General features: G+C 41.5%; 1 protein-coding gene across 2 annotated transcripts in view; it reads left to right on the top strand.

Moving 5' to 3' along the window:
* Positions 1-13,736, top strand: part of SNTG1 (syntrophin gamma 1) — a 795,295-nt gene that overhangs the window by 637,152 nt on the left and 144,407 nt on the right. For both annotated transcript variants that reach the window (XM_040354181.1, XM_040354180.1), the window contains one exon: positions 1,773-1,855. In XM_040354181.1, coding sequence (XP_040210115.1) covers positions 1,773-1,855 — 83 coding nt within the window. The remainder of the gene's footprint in view (positions 1-1,772; positions 1,856-13,736) is intronic.

Consider the following 13,736-nt stretch of genomic DNA (forward strand, 5'->3'; position numbering starts at 1 on the left):
GAAAAAGATACTATCAATATGGACCCTTACTTTTTTCTGAAAGAATTGAAAAAATAAAACATTAATCAATGAAGAGTGCTAATCCTTAAAGTGTATCTCTAGCCAAAACTTTTTTTTTTTTTTTATATATAGAGTATGGAAGGGATGGAACTTCTGTCAAGTTTTTATTGCTATTTGCATTCCCATGTCATTGTCACCAGAACAGAAAATGATTGGATAAATCCAAAATTTTTGGCAACGCTAGAATAGGAGGTGAGGGGATATACAGTATTCCAATGGAGCAGATATTATAGTGTCCGCTACCTATGAGGCGATTTCCCTCACAATCTATAGTGTCTATGAGAAAATATTGACACACTTCAAATGTTAATTCTTAAGTGCACTAATGCACAATAGCCAATCAAAATACACTTTTTACTGGCTAACATCAGTGAACGGAACTGCTTATATATATATTTTTTCATATTGCAGTAGAAAACTGTAAATAACAAACTGACTAATTGATAGTCAAGAAGAAAATTCTTAGAATATAAAATCTGATTTATTCATTTGATGCTAGTATGGGTCATGTTCTGTGAACATACACACAAGAGAAGTGGTAAAGTTTATCTAAAGACATTTTTTTTATTGTGATAGATTGTGAAAGGATTTTAACACCTATCAGGATTTTATTACGGCCTGTGACCCAGTTACTAAGGTTTCCCCTAATTCCTCTCCAGGTTAAAATAAGCAAAATTATTTTAAAAGCTATATTTGTCCCAAAAGAGATTTCCCCTCACTTCCTGTAATGTCTGACAGAAAAATCTCATCAGGAACAGTCAGGATTTAAAATTGTACATACATTTTAATTCTTTAATAATAATAATAATAAAAAAAAATATTAGATACAGTAGAACTTGGACTTTTGTAAATAATCACTGAAATTAATGGGGTGGGAAACTACATGGGAAATGAGGTTTAATGTAGAATTTTTTTAAATAATGCATTCGGGTGGAAAAAATGTTAATGCAATCTACTCACTAGGGGGTGAACCTTTGGGGGAATCTAAGATGGAAAATGACCTGGGGGTCCTAGAAGATGACAGGCTCAGCCATGCACATAATGCCAAGCTGCTGCTAACAAAGCAAATAGAATATTGGCATGCATTAAAAAGGGGATTAACTCAAGAGATAAAGCGATAATTCTCCCACTCTACAAGACTCTGGTCCGGCCTCAGCTGGAGTATGCTGTCAAGTTCTGGGCACAAGTCCTCAGGAAGGATGTACTGGAAATGGAGAGAGTATAAAGAAGGGCAACACAGCTAATAAAGGGTCTGGAGGATATGAGGAAAGGTTGTGAGCACTGAACTTATTCTCTCTGGAGAAGAGACGCTAGAGAGGGGATATGGTTTCAATTTACAAATACCATACTGGTCACTCCACAATAGGGATAAAATGTTTTCGCGTAAGGGAGTTCAATAAGACACGTGGCCACTCATTAAAATTAGAAGAAAAGAGGTTAAACTTAAATTGCATAGACGATTCTTTACTGTAAGAGCAGCAAGCGGTGGTCTCAATGGGGGGGCTATAGTTTAAATAAACTATTAGATAAACAATTGAACAACCACAACATACAGGGATATACAATATATTACTGACATATAATCACACACATAGGTTGGACTTGATAGACTTGTCTTTTTTCAACCTCACCTACTATGTAACTATATAACATACTCTAAAGTGGCAGAAGAAATAAAAATAACAAATTTATATTCATATTTTTTTTAACAGGTGCGCCTAGTGACCAAAGCAGTGGTACATCATCCCCCCTGTGTGACAGTGGATTACATCTAAACTATCATCCAAATAACACGGTATGTCTCTGCTATGTGGAAGATTTATGCTGATAACATTTTAACAAGGTCATTCTACTCGCCACCATCCCACAATCTGATGTTGGCACCACCTTGCATTGGATTGTGGGATGATCACAACCCTTTTGTATAATCCTTTGCATGTTTAGCAACCATTCTGTAGTGCAAGAACCAACTGACTGAACTACTAAATGCAGTGTGAAGGGCGGCCTTGTACTAATGTGTGTGCTAACTGACAGCATACACAACTGCATTGGCCTATATGAATTGGAGACCTATTTCAAAAGAAGCACATAAAAGATCTGCTATTTGTTTAAAGTGTCATATACAGTATATTTAAAACTACTTATTTATAATTTTTCCTCTTTTTTGCCCTGTCTTTAAGGCCCATTTACTAGTATGATATATTTTGCCCCAGGTAAAGGGTTGCCTTACCTAGTTGAAAATGCCAGACATGCGTAATTTACTGCAGTCACGTTCACCCAGATAGCAAAGATAACATGCCACAAATATTTTGAATTGTAATTCTCTTAACTTGCTTTTCACTGACAAGTTGTACACTTGCAGAGCATTTGAAGCAAAAGTTCTAGCTGACACTTTTCCAATTTGTAGCAAATATGCGTGGCAAGTCTCTAACAAGAACAAAGTTGCAGTGGTGAGTCTACAGCAAGAGCTCTGCAAGTCTACAGCATGAAAATTCAGCCACAGTGGCACAAAATAACTGAACCAGAACTTACAGCAGACTTTCAGAATGTTTGCAAAGAAAGTCGATCTGATTAATGCAATACGAACTTACTGCAATTTTGAAACAAACTTGTGAAGCCTGGCAAGTCTAGCAATAGCTTAGTAAGTAATTTTCAAACTCGTAGCACAATTGCTTGCTATCTGGGAACTTGGGCAAGTCTGTTCATGATTTTTTATCTGCATTAAGCCAGTTCACATGGTAACTGAATCAAAAAAAATTGTAAGTAGCACCTACCAATGTGCAGGCTTGGGACTCCTTATAGCTGTACCTCACAATTCACTGCACCCTATCTTAAGTACACTGGTACCAGGCACTCTGGACATGAGCAGGGGGGTAGTGTATGTACATTTGAGGTATGATTTTATTGCTAGCTCTGATGAGGATGGCACATAAGGATAGCTGAAGGGGAGATTATAACTATACTCAGGCCCCGTACACACGTCCGAGGAACTCGACGGGCAAAACACATCGTTTTGCCCGTCGAGTTCCTTGTGAAGCCGCAGAGGATCTCGGCGAGCCGAAATTTGCCATTGAACAACGAGGAAATAGAGAACATGTTCCCTATTTCCTCGCCGAGGTCCTCGTCGGCTTCCTCGGCCGAAAGTGTACACACGGCCGGGTTTCTCGGCAGAATTCAGCTCTGAACCGAGTTTCTGGCTGAATTCTGCCGAGAAACTCGGTCGTGTGTACGGGGCCTAACACTTTAAAGGGGTTGTAAACCTTGGTGTTTTTTCACCTTAATGCATACTATGCATTAAGGTGAAAAAACACCTTGCTGTGCTGGGGCCCCACCGAGTCCCCGTTTTACTTACCTGAGCCCCTAATTTCCGAGAGCATGATCCTGCATCGTTCTCTCCATGGCTGATCGGCTCCTCATTGGCTCCCACTGCTGACAATCAAATCCAATGATGCGGCCGAGTCACACACTAGACGGCTATGCACGCCGAGTGTATAACACGGGCGTGCGCCCGCAAGGTAACCCCCTCGGGAGAGAGCTGAGACAGCTGCCGTGGGACCCCAGAAGAGGACGTTCAAGGCCACTCTGTGCAAAACGAACTGTGGAGGTAACTATAATATGTTTGTTATTTAAAAAAACAAAAACAAACCCATAGTATCACTTTAACCTCATCTTTCATACCATTAAAGAGCACCTCTACCCTAACTATTCAAAATTTTATTTTATATCCCTAGAACATAATATCCCTAACATGCAACACCCTGCATACTGCATCCTAGAAAAATGTGTGTGTAGATATCCAAGGATACAGTTTGTGAGGTCGTGTGCATGTGCAGAAATGCCACAGAAGGACCTCATCTGGGCAAGAATTGAGGAAACAAAATGGGTATTTTCTTTGAAATAAACAGTTTTTGTGAGGGAGAGAGGGGAAGCAAGAAAGAGCATCTTAAGAAAGGAGATGAAGGTCTGTCTGCTTTAACCTCTGACCCATAGGGAAGCCATACCATCTGCACAATGCCATATGAGTATTAGCAGCTTTTGGGAGAGATAGATGTCCCTTACAGAGATGCTCTAAATGGGTAACACAGAGCAAGCTACAGAGGCAAAAATATGAAAACAAAACCTGGTGACAACTCACGTTGTTTTCTCTCTATAGCTTTTTCTCTAATGCTTATCTTTTCACAGAACCCGTCGTTGCTCTTACACCTAACCTAACTTTCCAGTACTTCCATAGTAACATGCATCAAGTATGGATGTACCGGGGCTTGAACACATGCTTTAGACCACTCCATTTTAAATCCCTAAAAGCATTAGGGTGGAGAAATTAATTCCCCACCCTCCTCCTTCATAGTATTGTTTACTGCTGGTTCGTACTGTAGATGCACTTGAAATATTGATAACACATTTTCTTCAGGTCTACATTTTGGTTTTTATTTTCAGTAAATCCATTGCCACTGCAGTCTTTGTACCTGTCAACAATAAAACATTTATTTGTGAATGTTTTGTCAATGAGTAATTGAAAGCCTTGACTAAGGAATGCTTAGGATGGGCAAGTGACACATCCATATCTCTACAGTATTTATCTGTTGCTGTGGAAACAGAGTGGCAAATTTATGTTGAAGATTTATGTTTCTTAAGATATAATTCTATATCTCTGTATTGTGTATATTTTTGTTGAACACAAACAGTTCCTCTACATAGCGTGCTTATTTTGTGCAATTGTTACAGTATGTAGTTGTTCACCCTTCACACCTGCTTGTTTTAAAAATAGCATAATGATGCAATGTTTATTTGAAAGTCTATCCTTGAATAGACTTTTATCAGTGCATCCTTTTTGAACTAACTGATTTAAAAACCTGTTGATCCTGTCATTAGACCTAGATGTCCAGCAAAAGTTGCATTTAGATTGGTTGGGATAAACCATGTTATAATGCCAGGGGCAATTACAATGGTCTGCTTTTTTTCCTATGGTTGTCTTTCTCATTCATTGAGGGAACATGAGTTCTTTAACCTTGCCACTTACAGGAAGATTTGATGCTGACAAACTGTAGGCAAACCCAGTGATTAAGTCCTGCCACCAGTGGAGGTTGGTGCCCAAAATGTTTTGGGGGGTGTAAACCAACTGAAATAAAAAAAAAAAAAACTCAATTGCAGCCACTGTACCATCAAACGCAGCCACTGTGCCATCAAACGCAGCCACTGTGCGATCAAACGCAGCAAATGTGCCAAACACTGCCACTGTGCATATCAAACGATGCCACTGTGCATATCAAACAATGCCACTGTGCATATCAAACGATGCCACTGTGCATATCAAACGATGCCACTGTGCATATCAAATGATGCCACTGTGCCATCAAACGCAGCCACTGTGCCCATCAAATGCAGCCACAGTGCCCATCAAACGCAGCCACTGTGCCATCTAATGCTGCCAGTGTGCCCATCAAATGCTGCCAATGTGCCCATTAAATGCTGCCAGTGTGTCCATCATATGCTGCCAATGTGCTCATTAAACGCTGCCAGTATACCCATAATATGCTGCCAGTGTGTCCATCAAATGCTGCCAGTGTGCCCATTAAATTCTGCCAGTGTGCCCATAATATGCTGCCAGTGTGCCCATTAAATGCTGCCAGTGTGCCAATCATATACTGCCAGTGTGCCCATCAAATTCTAACAGTGTGCCCATTACATGCTGCCAGTGTGCCCACCAAATGCTGCCAGTGTGCCCATTAAATGTTGCCAATGTACCCTCCCGTCCGCTCGCCGTCTGCCCGGCACTTACTCTGTCTCTGTGGGGCAGAGGGTGACGGCAACGAGCAATGTCCTTCATGCATCTTCTGCCTCATCCCCCGTCCTCTCCTCTCGTCAGGCGCCCAATAGTGGCGCCTGTCATTTCAGCCAATCAGATGACAGGTAACAGACCTGAGCACCTGATTGGCGGAGAGGAGGTTCAGTGCTAGGAAAGCGAATAGTCATTCACTTTCCTAACCATAGTCATAAAGCAATCATTCTAAAGTTTATTTTTTTTTGATAACTTAAAGAGGAACTTAATTTCCCCTGTTTTTTCCCTTCTTACCTGTCTTGTATGGCTCTCTTCAAAACGCATACCCACCCACTTAGCAAATCCAGAATTGTCTCGCTGTGATTTGCTGTTTAGGAGATATAGCCCACGTCCTGTGCCACCATCTTGGTCTTCCTCACTGATAGGAGTTGTCTGCTGTTTCTGGGTTCACACTGGGCCCAAACAAAACAAAACTATGTAAACAAACACTTAAAAAAACATTGTTTCTCGTTGTGGAGGTGGGTATAGTTGGAGGGGAACAGACTCCCACTTTGGAAGTGAATGTCTGCATCAAGTATGTTTCTACTTTTACAGCCAAAATAGAATAACATATATTTTTTAGTTTATTTTAATTATGAGGCAGCTGTGGAGCTGTGTTTGTTATAATTTACCCTGTATGTACTGTGCCGGTAAACTTCTGTAGATTGGCTGACAGTCAATAGCTCCACATACTGTGTATGAAGCAGAATAAGGTCATGCTTGGGTGTGGAGCTAATAGTAAATAGCAATATTTTTTTCATGTTTTTTTTTTTTTTTATATATTTTTTAGTTATTAATTTGACAGTCAGGTACAGTACAGCTTTTTGGCTAGAAAGATGGAATGATATTATCTTCATTATGTTACTGTTTCCATACTATTTTCTGCAAGTTTACAGATGATAACATTTAATCTGCTTAACGATACATTGTCTAGTACATTGTCTGTCACTGTTCAGGAACAAAAATCAATATTGTTCTAAAAATAAAAAAAAGTATTGTAAAATGAGAGTTTGTTGGCCCTGTAGCAATTTTCAGGGGTTACCTGTTGTGGGTCTGAGTGGTAAGGGAGGGGAGAGCAGACCAATCCTCAGAATCAGTGAAGCAAACCTGTATTCTCTACAGGTTTACTGAAATTGCTTTTTTTTTTTTGTATTTCCTATTAGGGGCAAAGCTAGCATATCTTTTCACATTGCTGACAATGTAGTCAAGCAAGGATGTGAAATGAACATTGGAAGTGCAAGAGGATATATATACTTACCCAATGCACACTAAATTATGGGGATACGTTTAGTGTAATTGTTTCAGGACAGAGTGTACAGTATATATTGTAAAAGAAAAAGATGGGAATAGTGCACTTATTCAATAATGTGCCATAAAGTAATATACTTAAAGAAAAAATATGACGAGTAGCCAAACATACAAATTAATAAATAAATGTGAATAAAGTCCAACTAAAGCCCAATGGTAGGAGTTAGTTCATATAAAGGCAAAAATCTCATAGAGATAACTTGATAGAAGAAAAAACAGATAAAACATCTATCCAAACATCAACTGTTAAATTTATGAATTGGCCGCTCACCTCCAACAATGACCCAAGGGTCAAACAAGGCTCATCAGATAGTCAGATAAGGAATCCTGCTGATGGATCTGTAAATACATCCAGGTTCCAGGCGAAGATGAAGAATTATGTCCAAAACTTGGCATCAAAACATCTTGGGTAATTCCACATATAGAGGAAACAGCTCGCTCCAAGGAATGACACTTCTTGTATAAATGGCGCTCAAAGGAAACAAAGAACAGCCATAGTGCAATATTGCCAAATGAAAAATAAATTTATTTAGTAAAAAAATTGCTTACATCAAGTAAGGACAAAAACCGCAGCAAAAAGCAATGGGAGCAGCGACACACAGGCCTCCCAACCGCACTTCCGCTAAAAAAACACCAGAACCGATGCCACAAGGCTCCATCCGACGTGTCGCGCCACTGGCCATGCGATCCTCCCCAGGGATAGCTTAACAGTACATTGTCTAGTACATTGTCTGTCACTGTTCAGGGAAAAAAAATGTTGTTCTAAAAATAAAGTATTGTAAAATGAGAGTTTGTTGGCCCTGTAGCAATTTTCGGAAAACTCCTAGTTTATTAGGTATTTCAGGGGGTGGTGGGTCTGAGTGGTGAGGGAGGGGAGAGCAGACCAATCCTTAGGATCAGTAAAGCAAATCTGTATTCTCTATAGGTATACTGAAATTGCTTTTTTTTTGTATTTCCTATTAGGGGCAAAGCTAGCATATCTTTTCACGTTGCTCACAATGAAGTCAAGCAAGGATGTGAAATGAACATTGGAATTGCAAGAGGATATACTGTATTTATTGACGTATAACACTCACTTTTTTACCCTGAAAATGGAGGGTAAACTGTGCCTGCGTGTAATACGCAGGGGGCTGTGGAAAGTTTTTTTTCCTAAAACTTCCCTCTTAAAGTTAGGGTGCGTGTTATACGCCTGTGCGTGTTATATGCCGATAAATACAGTATATACACACTAAATACCCACTAAATACCCAATACACACTAAATTGCGGGGATAAGTTGAGTGTAATTGTTTCAGGACAGAGTGTATATACTGTAATGCCCCGTACACACGTTTGGAATTTCCGATGGAAAAAGTCAGTCTGACTTTTTCCATCGGAAATTCCAACCGTGTGTATGCCCCATCAGATTATTTCCATCTTAAATTCCGATTAATTCTGTCGAAGTTTAGATAGAGAACATGTTCTCTTTTACTCTGATGGAATTCCGTCAGAATTCCGATGTGATTTTGACAATGATCCTACCGTGTTATACCATTTTCATTCTAGTATTTGCAAAATGATAGTGAAGAATATATGACCTGAAAAAACATGGCAAACTGGTTAATGCAATAAAGAAATCATTGTGATTAGAGGTAAATTAAGTTTAAAAAAAATCAGTTTCACCCCTGGTTGCATGCAGTAAATTGTGGCAATCAAGGTTTTCTCTTTATAAACTTTAGTTGGACATATGAAAACATTTAGAGAACCCTCCAATCCTGTTCTTTAGAGCGGCAACATTTGGTATGTTTTAGCTGAATTCTGGATCCTGTAGTCATCCACATATCAGCAAAATAAGTAAAACATGAGAAATATCCTCTAAAGATGTATTTATATTATCTTGTTTTGAGTTAAGTTGTTGTGGCAAGATATGACAAGTAAATCTGTCCAGATCTAATTTAGATTAGGTTTTAATTAAAATGTACTTTTCTAGTTTTAAGCATTTTTTCTTTGAATGGATGGTGACGTCTTTTGGTTAAAACAAGTGTCTTTAGAATTAAAGCACTGGTATTTTTTATAGAGTTGCCATCAGAAAATCAGCAGCAGTAGATGCAGGAGATTATTTTCTTTAAAAATAAAAAATGTTTAAACCACAAAGAAGGCACATTACTTTATTCAACGGCAAAGTGACACACAGCAGTCTAATCATTGGGGTGTTAATCTTCACCAACAAGTCAAAGATGCCTTCCTTATTTTTGTTGCATCATAAGTAGGAAGGAGTGTCCCATTCCTAATCATCCTTGTTCATGATTCATGAAGATGAGGAACATGACAATTTTCCTGGAACCTCTTCATTCAGTGAGCCTTCCCATCCCTAAGCTGCAATAGGGTAGTAAAAACCTTATCGAGATCAAGTTCATTGCTGTAATATTCCTTCATGTCCAGAACATGTAAATGTTACAGAAATGGATGAGTGTGAGGGCTCTGAGCTTTAGTGCTTTAAGGTTATCATTACTGTCAGGCTGACTTGTCTTCAATACTACTCCACTTTCTCATCCTTATCTCTTCACCTGGTCTATATTAGACTGTTACATTTTTGAAGAGACAATACCTTTCTCTTAAATAAAATGTAAGAATCAATGTATCGAATTACCTTAATGCAGATAACTGCATATTATTTTATTGCAATACTACTTTGAGCTACTAAAAAATAGAAATCAACTTTTCCTTTCCTTCAGTTTTACCATAAGTTCTTAGGGAACTAAACATGTATTCAGATCTCAAAAGTGCTGCTGGCAACATTGCAAATCTTAAGTATTTTTAATCTAGTTCTGCCTAAAAAAACTTTATTTGCCACATGGCATACCTGTTATGGTATCAAAGATAAATGTAGCTGATACACATTTACAATTTACTTTGAAAGGAAGCCGAGTAAGGCAGAGGAAGTTACCTAACATAAGATTCAGAAAGTACACTTCTACTGCCTTGACTCTCTAGGAAACTGTGTTTGTAGTTTTGCATAGAAATGCAGAGAACTCAGATTAAAATAATCTTTGTTTTTAGCACTACTGCAGTATTTACTGAATTTAATTAGCTAGCTCACCAATCTGGAATTAAATGTTCTCTAACATGAGATACATCCTTAGGCCTAAAAATGAGCTTCACCACTTGACCACTGGGCACTTAAACCCCCTTCCTAACCAGATACATTTTCAGCTTTCGGTGCTCTCACAATTTGAATGACAATTACTCAGTCATACAACATTGTGCCCATCTGAAATTTTTGTCCTTTTTTTCCCACGAATAGAGCTTTCTTTTGGTGGTATTTGATCACCTCTGGGTTTTTTATTTTTTGCGCTATAAAAGAAAAAACACTGAAAATTCTGTAAAAAAAAAATATATATCTTGTTTCTGTCATATTAGCAGGTATTGCGGAGTATTGGGGTATTGGGGGTATTGCAGAGTATTGGGGGTATTGCAGAGTATTGGGGGTATTGCAGAGTATTGTGGGGTATTGCAGAGTATTGGGGGGTATTGAAGAGTATTGGGGGGTATTGAAGAGTATTGGGGGTTATTGCAGAGTATGGGGGGTTATTGCAGAGTATGGGGGGTATTGCAGAGTATTGCACAGGGAGGGATGGATGGCTGGATCTGTGACTGCATTTGTCACAGATCCAGCCCACAGCAGCTGCTGCTGCTTCCGCTCTCCCCCTCTCTGTACCGATCGGTACAGAGAGGAGAGGGAGGAACCAGCGTCATAACATGACGCCGGTTTGTTTACAAGTGATCGCTCCGTCATTTGACGGAGCGATCACGTGGTAAACAGCCGCTATCAGCGGCAATTTACCGCAATCTGTGATGCGCCGGGTCTTCTAGACCTGGCGCTCACGGATGATTACGGGAGCGCGCCCCAGGGGGCGCGCGAGAGGAGGATTCTGGGAGGACGTCCTCCCAGAACAACTCGACCGCGCTGTAGACGTCTTTTGTCTATAGCGCGGTGGCAAAGAGGTTAAAGAGTATGAACTTTTTTTCCTATAGATTTAGAGTGGGGAAGGCTGTCAGTTTTTCTTTTTTTACTGCTATTCAGGGCTTCTAGTATGGAGATTTCCACTGACTTACTGTCATATTGCAACACAGACTGAAATATTTTTTTTCAGAATCTAGGAGAAGGCTAGATTTCATGTCAGCTTTTTCTATTTGTTGTCATGGCAGATATTTTCTCACTTCCTATATGATAAAAAAAAGGTTTTAGATGGACACTTAAAGCAAGTATGGGTGGCTCCAACTTCTTATGAGTCCTTTCTGAGTTATGTAGGTGTAATGTAGCCTCGATAACCAGGACACTCCAATATGTAAATATCACCCAGCTTCCAGGGTGGCAGGATCTGGTCCATCCTCTACCTTACCTATAGGAATGGGCCAAACACCCCCTGGTTCGGTTCGCACCAGAACACCTTGAACAGGTAAAATGTTCTAGCGAACATGCGAATGCTATTAAAGCCTATGAGACACAAACATGAAAAATCAAAAGTTCTCATTTTAAAGGCTTATATGGAAGTTATTGCCATAAAAAACTGCATGGGAACCTGGGTACTGCCATATGGGACATGTATCAATGCAAAACATTTTTTTTTCAGGAGTAGTGATTTTAATGATGCTCAAAGTAAAACAATAAAAATGAAATATTCCTTTAAATATCATGTCAGGGGGGTCCACTTAGTCTCCCTGTCAAGTGGCACATCTGTGTGATGTATAGAACATGCCGCAGCAATAATGAAATTTCTAAAGGAAAAAATGTAATTTCAACTTGCTCGCAGCTGTAATGCATTGCATGCTGGATTTTGTATGTAATGTGTTGCCGACTCCCAATATAGATGAAAAATCAATGAAAAAAATGGCATGGGGTCCCCCCAGTCCATAAAAAAAATGGCATAGGGTCACTTCCACAATTCATACCAGACCCTTATCCAAGCATGCAGCCTGGCAGGTTAGGATGGGGGGGACGAGTGAGCATCCCCCTTCTAAACCATACCAGGCCACATTCCCTCAACATAGGGGGGTGGGTGCTTTGGGGCAGGGGGAGCTCTACGCCCCTCACCCCAAAGCACCTTGTCTCCATGTTGATGAGGACAATGGCCTCTTCCAGACAACCCTGGCTGGTGGTTGCCGGGGTCTGCAGGCAGGGGGCTTATTGGAATCTGGAAGCTCCCTTTAACAAGGGGGCCCCTAGATCCCTCCCCTCCCCTATGTGAATGGATATGTGGTACATTGTACACCTACAGTAGGTGAACCCGATATTGTGTCAATCTCGCTCTCTTTCTCGGCGAGATTGAGCACCTACGAGCCCCATCGCGGGAGCCAGCGCCGAGCTGGCTTGCCGCGATGGAGACAGAGCCGTCATAGAAGCGACGGGAGATCCGACTTGGATTCCCGCCAATTCTACACGTGTGCGGCGTTTGTTATGAATCCTGAATCCACGTGGGTAGGTATCACATGGGTAGGTACAGAGCATGATGGGACTGTGAGGCCTATATAGGTCCGATGCAAGGCGCGCATCCGTCATTTCAGCGAGAAGAACCGGCGTGTCAACATCGGGAGAAGAAGAGAAGTGAAGAACATGACGTCACAGCACAGAAGAAGAACTCACAGCACGGAAGGAGAAGAAAGACGTACAGCACGGAAGAAGGGCACCCGGACAGCGAGACGAAGAACCGGGGTGCGCCGAGTCAACAGCGGAGAGCGGCGAACATAGAAGGAGACCCCCCGGATAGCGGAGAAGACCCATCGGAATAGCGGAAGAAGAAGCCCCCCCGCCGAAGACGCCGGAGGAAACCCGCCGGGGGGTGGGGGCTTTTTTAAAAGCGACCCCCCCGGCGGTGGAAGAGAACCAGACGGCGGCCCCCACCCACCCGAAGACGTCAAAGAAGAAGCTCCCCCTGCTAAAAGAGCTAATAAAGAAGACAGGGGGGGCCTCCGGAGCAGACTAATAAAATATTTTAATACCCTGTGTGGTTTATTTGTGTTTTAACCACTTTTCCTTGCAGGTGAATGGGTAGGGGTACGATGTACCCCATACTCATTCACTTAGGGTGGGGGCGCGGTATCTGGGGGCCCCCTTATTAAAGGGGGCTCCCAGATTCGATAAGCCTCCCGCCCGCATACCCGACAACCAAAGGCCAGGGTTGTCGGGAAGGGGCCCTGTCCTCATCAACATGGGGACAGGGTGCTCTGAGGTGGGGGGGCCGCAGTGCGCCCCCCCTGCCCCAGAGCACCCAACCCCCCCCTGTTGAGGGCATGCAGCCTGGTACGGCTCAGGAGGGGGGGGGGGGCGCTCGCTCGTCCCCACTCCTTCATGGCTGGCCGGGTAGCGTGCTTTTGGATACGGTCTGGTATGGATTGTAGGGGGACCCCTACGCTGTTTTTTTTCTGCGTAGGGGGGCTCTCCCTTACAACCCATAACAGACCTAAGGGCCCGGTATGCTCCTGAGGGGGAACCCATGCCGGATTTTTATTTAAAATCCGGCGGGGACTTCCCCTCAGGATTCATAACAAACGCCGCACACGTGTAGAAATTG

This window comes from Rana temporaria, chromosome 5 (genome assembly GCF_905171775.1).
Source record: "Rana temporaria chromosome 5, aRanTem1.1, whole genome shotgun sequence".
Taxonomy (NCBI): domain Eukaryota; kingdom Metazoa; phylum Chordata; class Amphibia; order Anura; family Ranidae; genus Rana; species Rana temporaria.